The following is a 16,782-nucleotide window of genomic DNA, read 5'->3' on the forward strand; positions in this document are numbered from 1 at the left end:
AAATTTATTTATAGTCAAATTTATATGCTCTAAAGGCGATTACTTACAATTTAATTTAAAGAAAAACCTAGCTATGATAAATTATGTATGTGTAATTGTACTCATATCAAAATTTTATGGTCTTAAGATTCTGTATAAACCTAACGATATTAGCCAAAGAAGAATGAATAAATTAATGTAGAAAAGGATTCATTGACATTATTCATAATAACTATTTGCACATAAGCTATATTTATTCAGATATAATTTTTATTTAACTATTAATCATCCCATAATACACAAAATTTAGCTTTCCCTAAGCACTATGACTATAGTCAGTTTTGCCTGTATTTACCAAAATCTTTATTTTGTAAAAATATGTAATGTGAGAGTGTTTGTATATGTGTGTCTTTGTGTGTAACTTGAGTGGGTGTTTTTGTAAATTGTGAGAGGGAAAAAATATACCTGTATAAGATTTGGTGAGCTGGACACAAAGAGCCCTCAATACACTCGTTTTACTATTGCTAAGTAAGTACAATATTAGGTAATAAGGTAGGAAGGGACAAAAGCAACATTTTCAAAAGGTCCATATTTCTTTCTCAATCACCAGCCTGTAGGGAATAACACATGATACAACATCTTGTTATACCTGTCCCATGCTCCTGAGAGACCAGCACCCAGGTCCAGACACAGCCAGGGTGATATAAGCCAGGTCACTGAGGGGACAGTGCTGAACACTCTGGCAGACAGAAAACAGACAACAAAGAAGTCCAGGATCCGGAACAGGTAGAGGATTTTATTGTGGTTTACTCATTTCTATTTTAGATTTCATTAGTTCTTTTATCTTTATTTGACATAAATAGTATACAAACTTTTCCTTACTTTTATCATTCTCATTATTTTAAAGACATTCATAAATGTCAAAGAAGAATAAAATTGAGTATTATTAATGAAAGTGGTTGGACATTTTTTGTTTTCACTCACTTACATGTACTTTTACATATTTTATAAATATTTTTGAATGAAATAAAGTTTTTTTTAATGTCTCCTCAAGCACAGATAATTAGATGAGTCCAAAGATTTTTGGAGACCTGCATGTGGATCACTACATCATTATTCAGATGTAATTCTTTGTCTATTCTACACTCTGCTCCATTTTCTCATATTCCCACAGAATAGAAAAGGTCACATATTATATCATACATGATATGCCTGGTTTGTGTAGAATATAACAAAAGAACATAGTATTTTATTGACCTTCCAAGGACCAACTCTTTTTAACCAAAGGAAAGCAGATTTCAGAGATTCTCAAGAGGGAGGGGATCAAGAACACAGTCAAGCAATGTCACAATGTCTACAGAATTGGATGGGGCCCAGTTCAGATGGAAATTTCTCTGAGGTTGTGGGACTGTGGACACATGAGACATTATCTTGTATCCTGTAAGTGGGTTCTAGCAGATTAGAGTGGAGGGTCTCACACAGCAATCCACACTTGCCTCTGGGTCACCTGTGCTACCAGATGCCTACTGTCGGGTCCCAAGACACCTCCCCAAGCAGTGCTGTCACAGGGTTCACAGTTAACCCTACTTGTTGTAGCCTCTGTCCTCTAACCTACCATCCCTGACACCCCTCCAACTTCTCCTCCAGCGATGCTCCCTGCTCTGGGAGTCCTGGATCACAGACTACTTTTATCCCTTTGTGACTGAGTCTAGATAGGACAAGGGGATAATGGGGAAGTGGGCACCCGATACACCAAGAAAGAAGACGGTGATCTGCCTGCTTTATAGTGTTGGATAATGAGGAGAGAAAGAAATATTTCTGTTACCTGCATCTCTCAATTCTCAATGCTTTTTTATTTCAGAATATGACAACACTTGTACTACATCAGGAACAGAAACTTTGTAATAAGATGTGGGTTTTCTGGACCAAATACTTCTAAGAACAACTTGCTTGACTCTGAGAGCATCAGTTTCTTAATCTATAAGATCAAAAAACACTACATAGATTCATATGGAAATGAAATGATTTAATTTGGTTCAAAGTGTGTACATATTCTATACAGTGCAATGCAAATGTAAGCTATTTATTGTCATTTTTACAATTTATGTAATATTGGAAACATTGCAAAGTCAGTTTACTTAAAGAAAATGTTCATTGTTGAGTTCTTTTTCTAACTGCTGACAAATAGAAAGAACCAGCAGTTTAACTGCTAAGACAGTAAGATGCTTCTGCTCTCCATTTGCATTTCCTTCCTCCACAACCAAGGATTGCCAACCTGACTGATGGCTGTTGAGAACTGCACCGTGTTCACGGACTTCATACTCTTAGGACTCTCTGGCAGGCGGGATGTGCAGCAGGGGCTCTTTGTGCTCTTCCTGTTGGTTTATGGCATCACTGTGGTCGCCAACCTAGGGATGATCCTTCTGATCAGCATGGACGCCCGGCTCCACACGCCCATGTATTATTTCCTGAGCAATCTGTCTTTCTGTGATATCTGCTACTCTTCCACCATCTCTCCCAAGATGCTGGCTGATTTCTTATCTGTGCAAAAGAGCATCGCATATAATTTATGTGTGGCTCAAATGTTCTTTTCTGGTGGCTTTGCGGCTGTGGAATGTGTCATGCTGTCTGTCATGGCTTATGACCGTTACGTAGCCATTTGTCATCCCCTTCTCTATACAACAGCCATGTCCAGGAGAGTGTGCATCCAGCTCGTGGCCACTGCCTACACCACAGGTTTTATGGATATGGCAATCTTTACCTATTGCACACTTCAATTTTCATTCTGCAATTCCAATATCATCAATCACTTTTTCTGTGACTTACCACTCTTACTAGCCATCTCCACCTCAGACACAACCACCCTTGAAATAGCAATGACTGTTTCTTGTAGTTGTGTTGGGGGGTCCAGCATCATCACTGTCCTCCTCTCCTACAGCTACATCGTAACTACCATCCTCCACATGAAGTCCGCTGCAGGCAGACGCAAAGCCTTTTCCACCTGTGCCTCCCACTTAACTGCTGTTGGTGTATATTATGGGGCAGTCTTTTTCATGTATATCCGACCTAGCTCGAGTTACTCCACGGACACTGACAAAGTGGCCTCTGTTTTCTACGCGGTTGTCATCCCCATGTTAAACCCACTCATCTACAGTTTGAGGAATAAGGATGTGAAAGGTGCCCTGAAAAAAACCGTTGGCACTAAATCATGTACTGGGTGAAAGTGTGGTCAATCACAAAGATTTTATTTGTAGATGCTGACAGCTAAAGTTTATGGACATTGGCACAGTTTTCTGTGGTCTCACAAATACAACGCTGGATGTTTCTTTACCCACATTTGTGCCTAAATTGAGTGTGGAGGAGAGTCATTATAAATCTGTATTTCTGTGAACTAAAGAAGAGGAATAATAGGTTTACTCTACTGTTTTGCAAAGAGGATTTTTGTGTACTACTCTGCTCTATTCATGAGTATATGTGTATGTATGTATGTATGTGTGTGTGTGTATATATCCCAGAGAGATTATGGGCACAGTACCACCTCCCTCCATGTTTAAAGTTCCATTTCTTAAGCAAATGATTTTAATAACCTTGCTGAGCCAGAAGGGAGCTTTCATGGTTTAAGTTAGCTTTTGTCATCTTCTTCCTATGTGCTTGTATCATCCTATAAATTTCCCATCATAACACTTGGAAGTAATAAGTAGTAAATGAATGAGTAAGAGTAAATTAAAACTGTCCTGCCTTTGCTCAAAGTCCCATAACTGCAAGGCTCTTGTCTATCTGGTTCACCAGTATTTCTACTTTGTTATTTACAATGCCCATTTTCAGGATGCCATTCAAAACCATTTATGCAATGAATGATGTGTCCCCTTGCAAGACAGATGGAAAAAGCAGCCTTTGTGTATGAAAAAGAGAATAACTTTGTTTTGTTTTATTCTAGCATGTTCATTTTACACAAAACCTACCTGTATTTTTTCTTTGCCCAAGGCTGGGTAACCATCAGGGACACAGTTAATGGGATGTGGACAACTTCTCAGATCCTCTATTTCTGATCGTGCTACCCCAGGGGTCAGCAGCATCAGCAGCTCTACATTTATATGGCACATCACAGCCTTCACCTCAGACTGTGCATTTCCCCTCTTGCCCTCGCTCTGGGGAACAGATACCTGCTCTTGACAACTGAACAGAAACTGCATGAACAGTGCTTGGGGATATAGGACCTTGACCTTCTCTAATAGCCACTATCCTTTTAATGTATAAAGTGTGCTTAACGTTTGTACTTTAACTCCATTTATAACGTGTTCATAGCATTATACCAATTGCTATACTAATTAACTTTACAAAAAACATGAAATTCCCAATTGATGTAGTTGAAGTGCAAGAGTTATTAACAAGAACTTATGTTTGATGAAGAAAAAAACAAACAAATTGTATTTACATTAGTATTCCAGTTGTAATGTCTTAAATTGGTTCCCTGTCAATTCGTGAAATAAACTGAAACCTTAGTCTAAACACAATTGTAATAGTGGTCATTGCTTAGTGGTTGGATGTTAAGTAAGGCTAAAATCTATTTTAATAACTTAAGGTAATTGTACCTGATATTTATACTATTACTGAATAACTATTAATATCGTTATTAAAAAACATTATATAATTTCAGGGTCTCAGAATATTCATTTAATTTTAAGGTTGCCATTCTGTAGAAAAACCTGGAGGCTCTCTCTCCTTCTCCCTGGAGGACACAGCACTAGACTGCACAAGGCTTCTCATTTAGGACCTCTTCTCCTTACACACACACACACACACACACACACCTCCCTTTAATGTAAAAAGTGTCCTTAATTTACCTACTTCAAACATCCTAAGAATGAAACAACACACTTCTCAGCTCTGGTTAAATGCCCCATTCTTAAATCACAGGCAAATATCTCCTTTAAGCATTGTACTAATATCATCTGTTATTACATCACCATCTCCAAGATGAGATTGTGAGTGTTCTTAGCTCAAGCACTGAGCATTCCATGTCTATTATCCAAAGCACTTGCATGGTGTCAGTGACACCAAATGACAAAACAGACAAATAGATACTAAAATGAAGTATTAGATGACATTTTACTTCTTGTTAGAGTCACTAAAACAACAAACCTCAGGGTACGATGCTTGGTAATACACATTCCATCATCCCCCAGAAAGTACATGAATGGTTGTGGGCACTGAAGTGATGGATCTATAAAGACCCACATGACACTTACACTCTAAGTAAAGAGCATTCACCTCGGAACATTCCTCAGATTTGTCGATTTCATCTAACTCTGCTCCAGTTTCCACCAGAACTATTTTATGAGCAACAGTATAGTAGAATACATTATATTTTATAAAGCATTATCCAAAAACATACATTTTATAAAAGATCATACCCATAGGTTGTGTGGAAGTAAATGAGAGTATAAGGGTGATAAAAGGTAATGAAAAAATACAATACAAAATAAACTATTAAAAATACCTTCACGCAAATGAACTACATTAGCAGAAGCAGCTTTTAATAGCTGTTTATTTCTACACTTTGTTGAATATCCACCAGCCTAACAGGAGAAAAATACTTGAAACACATTTACTGAGTCATTATTCATATAACCTGTATCCTAATGATGGTGAGAATGTAGAAAAACATATCTATACCCATATAGATTAGATGTGGAGGGTGATAGATTTCAAATACATACATACATATGTAAATAGAAAATACAAAATTTGTTTACCAGCCAATTCAATGTTATACAATTAAAGAAGAGCAGTTATACTACCCTCCTAAATGCCACTTTGGCATGCTGATTATTTTGAAATACAGTTAAGTTAAGAAAGCTGATGTCTTTTCATACATGGGAGAAAACAAGAGGTCCTTGGCTCACACATTCTTTGCATTGATTCTGAAATACTGTGACAGTAAAGGTTATGAATCATTGTTCTGAATAATGATTTCTGAATATTCCCTCACGTATACAATGGTGGAGCTGAAAAATTCCTGAGACATAGTGACACTGCGATGTCATATCCCAATGCATTCTGCATGTGTATGGGGTGACCCTGGTGCACACAGACCTACTGGGTGTGCAGTGTATAAAGCATAGCATATATGGTTACATGCAGTACATACTGTTTGAGGATGATAACAAATGACTATGCTACGGGTTCATGTATTTGCTGTACTGTTTATTGTCATTTAGACTATACTCTTTCCACTCATAGAAAACAGTGCCCTGTACACTGGCAGCAGCCTCACACATGTTGTGTTAACCACATCTTTTGACTGCACCATTCTCTCTTGTGCATGATACAATCCCATGTTCCTTTATAAATTTACTGGAGCCAGAGTGTACAAAGTTTGTGAAGTCTACAGTGGTCCCAGTCACGTCGCAGGCCTTCACATGCACTCACCACTCAAGCACTGACGCACCTAACGCAACTTCTAGTCCTGCAACCTCCATTTATAGCAACTGTTCTAACAGGTGTACTATAGCTTATCTTTAATACTGATTTTTACTGTACCTTTTCTATGTTTAGATATGTTTAGGTATGTAAATACTTACCCTTGTGTTATAATTACCTACAGAAATCAGCACAGCAACAAGCTGTATGGCTTTGCAGCCTGGGAGCAACAGGCTGTACCATACATCCAAGGTGTGTAGCAGGCTCTACCGTCCCGGTGCGCATAAGTGCTCACACACCTGCGATGCTCACACAATGATGAGATCCCCTGAAAATGCATTTCTCAGAATATATCCTCATTATTAAGTGACACGTGACTATAGTAATTTCTTGGATACAATAAAGTTCAGCATATTTTTTATGAAATAGATGGTGAAACATTCATAGAAAATTCAGGAAAAACTTATCTATTATGTTACTAAAAATTGCTGTTTTTGTTATAAAGAATGATGTCTTATTCAACCCTTGGACACTGCCAATATTGCTTCCAGGAGCAGGGAAACTTAGTAAACTTGCTTTTCTTTGGTACCAATATCATGCACTGAACTTATTCATAAGGACTCATGACAGGGCCACACAATTATTTTCCAGTGGGAGTCTGCCAGTAGATGCACAGTTACCTACATAGTATTAGATTTAGAGGCACCAGTGGTACCAGGGGTGTCATATGAGCCCAGAGTTGGGTATTTGTTCTCTAGTTTGAGTCTGGTGTCTTAAATTCCAACTAAGTCATTTTTCCATAATTTAAGAAAGCTAACTTTAATTAACTACAAATCCTTTGGGGACATTAATTACCCAGATTTCAACAATAATGTAGCCACTAAGTCTCAGGTTTTAACAAAAAGAGGTCAAGGTAATATAGACCAAAAGGACTGCAAGGGCAGCCATGTGTTGGATGTGAAATTTAGATCCTGCCCCAACACAATATACCCTGAAGAGATGAAGCACCTGATGAGAAAATGGTCTTTTGAAAGGAATCTGAGTAAAGTGACCAAGGACAATCCTCCTTTCCTTTCCAGCACCAGAGAAGTAGATAATGTCAGTAATGCTCACGGGTAAAACAAATACATCAGTATCTTCACTTTGATGGGTAGCAAATTATTATAATTACTTAGTTGGGGCATGCTGTTCAAATATCTCTTAAAATGGTGAATTAATATATTGGCATCTGCATCATCACACAAAAGATGCCAATAAAATATAAAAAGGCAGGCACTGAAATGTATCATTAAGAAGCCATTGCTCCCCAATCAAGAATATTTTAATGATTTTACCCTGAATATGGTTCAGCTTTAAGAACCATGAAAATAGGCAATGTCCTCGTCTAGTTCCAGATGAAGTTTTAGAAGAAAAAAATTACCTAGACTTATGTACATACGCTGACTACTGCCCATCACGTCATAAAGTATCTTTTACAGGCAAACTTTGTTTTATGGGGAAGAAATAAATTAGCTGTAACAAAGCAGAGTGGACAAGAAAAAGACATTATTTATCCATTACAACCTACAGTAGAATTCAACTAACACATAGTAAGTTGTGCATGTCAGCATCCTGCAATGAGTCACATATTACAGCAAGTCTCAGAACACAGCCAATGCAGAGAGTATCCCTGAAGGTCTGGACATTGCACAATGTCAGGGGTACCCTATTAATAAGTGTTTCTTATGTTCAATGTGCTTATGGTTAATGGAATTATGCAAAGAGCACCAAGTTGCACACCAAAGTTAATAATAATGAAGTTTTCGGCTACATAAAAGAAAGTATGTTTCAGTCTGGAAACCTTTTTATTGTTCCCCTCTGTTCTCCATCATTGATTTAGAAGTCTCAGCAGTACACCTTCTAGATATTTTCCACTATTCTCATTGTACCTAAATAGAGTGTAGAGAGCAGTACTTATTGGTCTTGGTCTTCTCTCCAAGTTAAGGAAGAGTAGTAATAGATTCACTATATTGTGGTTTTTTTTAAGTAACTTCCTGCTCTGTTCATGCGTGTGTCTCAGAGAAATATCATGGGAAGAGAAACCCTTCCTCCAGGTTCATTCAGTTTACTGTCCTTAAAGCTCCAATTTAAAAAAAAATAAAATAAAAGGTTTAATAAACTCACTCAGCCAGAAGGTAGTGTTAGTGGCTTAAATTAGATTTGTTTTTATCCTTCCTATGCACTAGTATCTCCCCATAAATGTTCCACCATAACACTTAGAAGTATGTCACTAGCAATTATCAATAAATAAGAATAAATAAAAGTCCCCTGCCCTAACTCAAAGTTTCATAAACGTAAGATCATTTGTCCACAACTAGCTTTACTTTGTTATTTACAATGCTTTGCTACAAGATGCCCATGACAAATATTTATTGAATAAATAAATGAAATTTGCCTGAAAAATTCAATCATCATCATCATTCTTTCCTTTCTTAGTCTTTCCTCATCACATCCTTCTCACACACTCAGCAACAACTGATTGATGGCAAGTATCATTGTTACAATGTTCTCAGTGGTGGTGTATACTTGGTTAATGTTATAATCAAGTTATATATCTTGACTTCTTCCTTCATCCTGCCACTGAAAACCTTAAACTGAATTATGACACAGCAAAGGTAGGTTAGGGTATATGTGAATCACAGCCAACAGACACACACTGGTCATTGGCTGTGTAACTACACTTGTTTGAAATAGAGCAGTAATAATGCTTAATAATCCAGTGAGTAAGAGGTCCTGTGTTAGATTCACAGGTGGAAACTTTTAACTTTCCTGAACATCTCTTCCTAGAAACATGCTATAAACCAGGTGGCATTGCCACTTTAAATCACTATGCTATTTAACAAGTCATATTTCTTTCCTATACCCATGTTATAGGGGCTTTACTTAGATTACCTCTAGGGTCTTCTAGCTAATACAATATGTTGTGGTGAAGTGTGGTTCTACTGCTGTGTAAACTCATTCCCAGCACAGTATTGGAAAGGTTTGGGAATTATAGGGAATATATATATAATTTGAATATATATTGCATATAATATCACTACATCTTCATATAGAAAGAAAATATACTACACATCTCTGCTGTTTTAACCTGAGATATTGGTGACCATAAATCTACAGGGTGTGAGTTCAGAAGGCCAAATGCTTCCAAATACAACCTTTTTGACTGTCCTGTTATTCAAATTCAGAATGTCAGAACCACTTCCTAGAAGTGGCTATCCAATTTTATTGGCATTCAAGGAAATACAAATAATTACTTAAATATAGTATTATGACTCAACTACAGAATGGTTAAAATGAAAGAGCAAATATTGGTGAGGATGCAGAACAACTGTGACTTTTATCTCATACTCAACAGGCAAAAACTAGAAGTGTCTCTCTTAAGATCAGGAAAAAGACAAAGATGCTTGCTTTCATCACTCTTACCCAATACAGAACTGAGAGCTAGTTATAGCAATCAGACAAGAAGAATAAATAAAAGGAATCCAATAGAAAAGAGGAAGTAAAACTGTCATTATTTGCAGATGACATGATATTGAATATAGAAAACCCAAAAGACTCCACCAAAAAACTACTAGATATAATAAATGAATTTGGCAAAGTAGCAGGATATAAAATTAATATTCATAAATTTGTGGTATTTTCATAAACCAATAATAAAATGCTAGAATGAAAAATTAAGAACATAATCTCATTTACATTGCAACAAAAAATTCAAGGAACCTAGGAATAAATTTAACCAAGAAGGTAAAAGATTTGTACTCAGAACATTATAAGATATTGAAAAAGGGAATTGGGAAAGATATAAGTAAATGGAAGAATTAACATCATTAAAACATCCATACTACCCAAAATAATCTACAGATTCAACAAAATTCCTATTAAAATACCAATGGCATGTCTCACAGATAAAAAACAAATATTTCAAAAATTATATGTAACCAAAAAACACCCAAAATCTCAGCAATCTTGAGAAAGAAGAAGTTAAAGGTATCACACAACCTGATATCAAAACAACATGGAACTGGCACAAGAACAGACATAGAGATAATGGAACAGAATAGCAAGCACAGAAATAACCCCACACCTTCATGGTCAGCTGCTATTTGACAGAGAAGGCAAGAACACACAATGGGGCAAAGACAGTCTCTTCAATAAATGGAATTTTTATAATATATTTATTGATTATGCTATTACAGTTGTCCCATTTCCCCCCCTTCACTCACTCCATCCTGCCCACCCCTCCCTCCCACATTCCCCCCTATAGTTCATGTCCATGGGTCATACTTATAAGTTCTTTGGCTTCTACATTTCCTACACTATTCTTACCCTCCCACTGTCTATTTTCCACCTATCATCTATGCTACTTAGTCTCTGTACCTTTTCCCCCCTCTCCCCCTCCCACCCCCCTATTGACAACCCTCCATGTGATCTCCATCTCTATGGTTCTGTTCCTGTTCTAGTTGTTTGCCTAGTTTGCTCTTGTTTTTCTTTTAGATGTGGTCATTAATAACTGTGAGTTTCCTGTCATTTTTACTGTTCCCATTTTTGATCTTTTTTTTTTTAGGTAAGTCCCTTTAACATTTCATATAATAAGGGCTTGGTGATGATGAACTTCTTTAACTTGACCTTATCTGAGAAGCACTTTATCTTCCCTTCCATTCTAAATGATAGCTTTGCTGGATACAGTAATCTTGGATGTAGGTCCTTGCGTTTAATCTTGGGTAATGTAATTATGATGTGCCTTGGTGTGTTCCTCCTTGGGTCCAGCTTCTTTGGGACTCTCTGAGCTTCCTGGACTTCCCGGAAGTCTATTTCCTTTGCCAGATTAGGGAAGTTCTCCTTCATTATTTGTTCAAAGAAGTTTTCAATTTGTTGCTCTTCCTCTTCTCCTTCTGGCACCCCTATAATTCGGATGTTGGAACGTTTAAAGATGTCCTGGATGTTCCTAAGCCTCTCCTCATTTTTCCGAGTTCATGTTTCTTCATTCATTTCTGGTTGGATGTTTCTTTCTTCCTTCTGGTCCACACCATTGATTTGAGTCCCAGTATCCTACACATCACTATTGGTTCCCTGTACATTTTCCTTTGTTTCTCTTGGTAAAGCCTTCATTTTCTCATCTAATTTTCGAACAAATTCAACCAATTCTGTGAGCGTCCTAATTACCAGTGTTTTGAACTGTGCATATCATAGGTTGGCTACCTGTTCGCTGCTTAGTTGAATTATTTCTGGAGCTTTGAAGTGTTCTGTCATTTGGGCCATTTTTTTTTTTGTCTTGGTGTGTCTGTTACTTAAAGGGGCGGAGCTTTAGGTGTTCCCCAGGGCTGGGTAAAGCTGGTTGCTGCACGTGGGGGAGGGGCCAGGAGGGAGCAATGGTGCTTGCTCCACTCTCCACCACATTTCAGTCACTCCCTCTGCTACCCACAATCAAATTGGGCCCCTCTGGTGCTGGTTCCCGAGTGAGTGGGCTTGTGCTTGCTCTAGGTCCCTGTGGGTCTCTCCAATGACCTCTCCTGTGAGGCTGGGAGTTTCTCCTGCTGCTGCCCCAAACTCCACGGGTGTTTTCACTCAGAATTTTGAGGCTTTATTTCCTGGAGCTGGAGCCCTGTGTTAAGCGGTCTGCTTCACTCCCCTGCCATTCCCTCCGGTTTATCTATGCGCAAATGTGGGGCTGTGAGGTCTGCTACCCATCGCACTGCCTGCCCCGTTCTCCACCACTCTAAGTCCGGCCCTCTCAGTTTATCTGTGTGCGAACGTGGGGCCGCAGGGTCTACTAGTGGTCAGACTGCCTGCCCCGTTTGGCCCATACTCTGCCATTCTTGGTTCCGCCACAGCAACCTGAGTCTTCTCCACCCCGGATGCCTGTCTCCACCCCTCCTACAGGTCTGGATGAATGTTTCTTTTTTATCTCCTCAGTGTCAGACTTCCTTGCCCTTCGAGTTTCTGTCAGTTCTGATTGTGCGAGGAGGCTCAGTGTGTCTACCTACACATCCATCTTGGTTCTCCAATAAATGGTATTGAAAAAATTGGACAGATAAATGCAAAAAAATGAAACTAGACCACCATCTTAGGCCATACACAAGAATAAACTCAAAGTGAAATAAAGACTTACATGTAAGTAATGAAACCATAGAAATTCTGAAAGAAAACATGGACAGCAAAATCTCAGATATTTCTCATAGTAATATTTTTGCTGATATATCTCTTAGGGCAAGGGATACAAGGAAAAATAAACAAATGGGACTACATCAAATTTAAAAGCTTTTGCACAGCAAAATAAACCATCAACAAAATGAAAAGCCAACCCACTGAATAGGAGAACATATTTTCCAATGACATATCTGATCATGGGTTAATTTCCAAAATATATAAAGAACTTATGAAACTCAACACCAAGAAGACAAACAACCCATTAAAAAATGGGCAAAAAACCTGAATAGGCACTTCTCCAAAGAAGACACAGATTGGCCAATAGACATATGAAAAGATGCTCAACATCACTAATTATCAGAGAGGTGCTAATTAAAACCACAATGAGATATTACCTCTCACCTGTCAGAGTGACTATCATCAATAAATCAACAAACAAGTGTTGGCAAGGATGTGGAGAAAAGGGGACCTTAGTGCACTGTTTGTGAGAATGCAGATTGGTGCAGCCACTGTAGAAAACAGTATGGAGTGTTCTCAAAAAATTTAAAATGGAGTTGCTTTTTGACCCAACATTCCCACTTCTAGAAATAAATCTGAAGAAACCTAATTTAAAAGAGTATATGTACCACTATGTTCATTGCAGCATTATTTCCAATAGCCAAGATCTGGAAACAGTTCAACTGCTAATCAGTAGTTTAGTGGATAAAACCACAGTGGTACATTTATACAATTGAATAATACTCAGCACTGAAAAAGAAGGAAATCTTAAAATTGTGACAGTGTGGATGGACCTAGGGACTATTAAGTAAGTGAAATAAGCCAGCCAGAGAAAGACAAATACCATATGTTCCCATTTATATGCAGAATCCAATGAACAAAATAATTTAACAAACAAAATGTAAATAGAAGCATAGATATATAGAACAGACTGACAGCTGTCAGAGGGGAGGGGGCTTGGGACTGGATGAAAAAAGGTGAAGGTGCTAAGCAAAATGTGTGTGTGTGTGTGTGTGTTATATGTTATATGTTATATGTTATATAACCCATATATACCTTATACATATACACACCACACAGACACAGACAACAGCATAGTGATAGCCAGGGGGGAGGGCGAAGGGGTAGGTAGATATGGGCAAGGTGGGGAGAAAAGGTAACTGAAAGAGAATTTACTTTGGACACGGAGAGCATGCTGCAATGTGCAGATGATCTTTTATGACATGTACACTTGACACCTCTCTGGTTGTATGAACCAATATCATCACGATAAATTCAGTAATAAATAAATACATTTTTGCATATTTGAAAAGAGATAGAACAAAGAACAGAGCAGCATTCATATTAGTATTCAATTTGCAATGATTTATATTCACTCTCTTATCAGCAGAGATAGGGAATTTAGAGTTGAGAAGCATATGTAAATAAAACTTATACTTTTTCACTCTCCCAACCCCAAACTCCTTTGTCTTGCCAATTCTTTCCACATTTATTGTTTCCTTGCTTAAATTGTGCATAAACTGCCTCCTTTGATCACTTCTTTGATCCTGTACATGCAAATTTAAATTTGTTTTTTCTCCTTTATCAATTTAATTATTGGGCCCAAGAAGAGAAGAAGGGAAAAGGTTCCCATCCCTACCCAGTCAAAAAATCATTGCAAGGAGGGGGGTTCACAGATACTTATGAGAAAGGAAACAGACAATGACCAATAAAAAAGCAATATGTGAGATTATCATATTTCTAAATGAGGAGTGAAAGAGATGTTTCAGAAATAGAAGAAACAAGGTAAAGAATGAAAAAAGGGATAAAAATCATTAAGTAGAGGATCCATTTGAATTTCGTCAGACATCTGGTTTCACTGGAGGACAGTGTAGATTCATGGTAGCCATGAAGCACAGCATTAAAATGAATTCTGGGAAGCTTCTGACACTGCTCAATCTAGTAAAAAGAGTGAAGAATCAAAGTTCAGCCTTTGCTAAAGTCATTGAAGCATTCACTGGGGAAACACAGAACGAGAATCTAATTAATCATGTTCTCATAACACAGAAGAGTGGAGGCAAAGTCTTCAGAGATTTAAGTCCCAACAGTCACCTGGTAGAAATAAAATGCAATCTGCCTACTGTTGCTGTACCAGAGATAAGGACAGAAAGACTTGCTCATTTCAGGTAGGTTTCTAAATGGCTTAATTGAAAGAAGGTAGGCGGGGGGTGGGGGGGGGGACCTTACTTTTGGAAAAATGAAGAATAAAGAATTGAGAATTTTGTTAATGAATCATTGTGTATCTCCTTTCTCAGTTAAATGAACTTTTCAATCTAATGGCCAAACAATGCTATTTCTTTGTTGGGCCTGTGTGAATTTGTCTGACCTCATTTGTTATGAGGATGAGGAAAGTAAATATCTTATTTATATTTTAATCAAGATTGGTAAGTGAATCATTACTTTTATCACTGTGCAAGAGATATCACTATACATGTAAATTTAAGGTTCACTTTTTTTCCTTTCAAACAATAATAGAGACAGCACATTATGGAATATCAATGTATGTTAATCCATACCATAGTTTTTAACTCCAGAAAAATTAAAAATTAGACCACTGCCTACATCAAATTTTCATATATCAGCAAACACATATGAAAACAACGCAGACATAGAAACAATGCAGAATCCTACATATCTCAGGAACATTTATTTTTTCTCTATCTATATTCATTTAAATGGAAAGACAGCTTAAAATAAAAATAAATTTACACCTAATATTTTGTCTTCACTTCTTTTCATCACATCTCTTTGGCTTGAAAGGGGATTTGTCCTCTGGCAAAGGTCGGTCCTACAAATGGGTTATAAACTCTGTCACAAACCAGTGAAGTGAGTGACATAATAGTTCTGTAACGTGTGTGTCAGGTTTCAGTAAACACTGAAAGAGCACCATGAAATCTGTCACTCACTAACTTACATGCAGTAGCATTGTCAGTGATAGAATAAATTATTTTTTAAATGAAAACATATCAAACTATCATAATGAACACCTACTAGTGTTAAAGCTCAAGGACGGCCTCTGAAATGCTTCTGCTCTTCTTGCTATTGTTCAGGGTTTAAAGCAAAGATGTTTACATACTGAAAATTCACTTGCTATATTTTTAAAAAGTATATGACTTGAAAATGTATATATAACTTAAAAACACTTTATGGAAATAAGAATTATTGACTCAGATTGTAGGCAACTGCATGATTTCATTATTAATTTGTAAATGTGTAGCACTTTATTTTGTATAATCCGTCCTGGACATGCGGTTGTGAAACTAGTGAAGCATACAGCACTCACAGAAAGTTTAAAGGGCTATCCTCTATTCTGTCAAAGGACTGCCTCGCTTACAGAACAGAGGTACCTGTAGCAGCCCCAGTCTTTTCTTTTCATGTTTCATGCAACAGGGAGCCTTAACGAAGCCTGGTTTTCCTTGGGAGCATTTTCACATACTTACACGACAATGGCCCACGTCTCCGACTCAGACGCCCCTTTTCTGGAAGAAAGAGTTTACAAGGAGACAATTGTTCATCGGTATTATGCTTAGGGGCACCAGTGATACCAGGAAAGCCGTGTAGATACAGATGTTTTGTATTTATTTAATTAAAATGAATATCCATAGATAGGAAGAAATACAATAAAATGGAAGCACAGATTGGGGAGGTGGTAGAAAGTGTTTCATTATTTTAAAATTCTATCCTGCACTTGTGTATATTTCATAAAATAGATTCATTTTTACATGGAAGACATTTTTGATGATGCATCTAGAGGAGTTTAAGTCAAGGGTTTGGAATACTGTACATTGATCAATGGATCATCACTTATATATTGTCTTTCTGTCTTTCATCTTCCCTCGACTCCATGTTCTCTATATTCATACAGAACCAAGAAGGTCATGTGTGATATCAAATACACACAAGTGATAGGTAAAATATAGCAGTGGAACATAGAATTCCGTTTGTCTTCCAAAGACCACCATCATTTCATCAATTTATACTAAATGAGATATATTTCAAGAAGAGTCATTTTACCTAAAGCAGACTTCGCTATGCTCATCTCTTTTTCTAGTTACTGAAAAATAGGGAGTATCAGCTGTTTAATATTAAAATACTATTATGATGTCAACCCCACACCCATTTCCTTCCTCCACAACCAGGGATTTTCAGACGTGACTG

At 37.4% G+C, this 16,782-nt stretch overlaps 1 protein-coding gene across 1 annotated transcript; it reads left to right on the forward strand.

Moving 5' to 3' along the window:
• Nucleotides 1-2,117: 2,117 nt before the first annotated feature.
• On the forward strand, nt 2,118-4,360 carry LOC112302689 (olfactory receptor 5AR1-like). Its single transcript, XM_024558241.4, has one exon. The coding sequence runs from the start codon at nt 2,262-2,264 to the stop codon at nt 3,198-3,200; it is 939 nt and encodes a 312-aa protein (XP_024414009.2). The 5' UTR covers nt 2,118-2,261; the 3' UTR covers nt 3,201-4,360.
• The last annotated feature ends 12,422 nt before the right edge of the window (nt 4,361-16,782 follow it).

The sequence above is a fragment of the Desmodus rotundus genome, chromosome 5, assembly GCF_022682495.2.
Source record: "Desmodus rotundus isolate HL8 chromosome 5, HLdesRot8A.1, whole genome shotgun sequence".
Taxonomy (NCBI): domain Eukaryota; kingdom Metazoa; phylum Chordata; class Mammalia; order Chiroptera; family Phyllostomidae; genus Desmodus; species Desmodus rotundus.

Bases quoted from the DNA above. Each gene is read 5' to 3' on its own strand.
- LOC112302689 (XM_024558241.4), top strand. From the start codon at position 2,262: ATGGCTGTTGAGAACTGCACCGTGTTCACGGACTTCATACTCTTAGGA.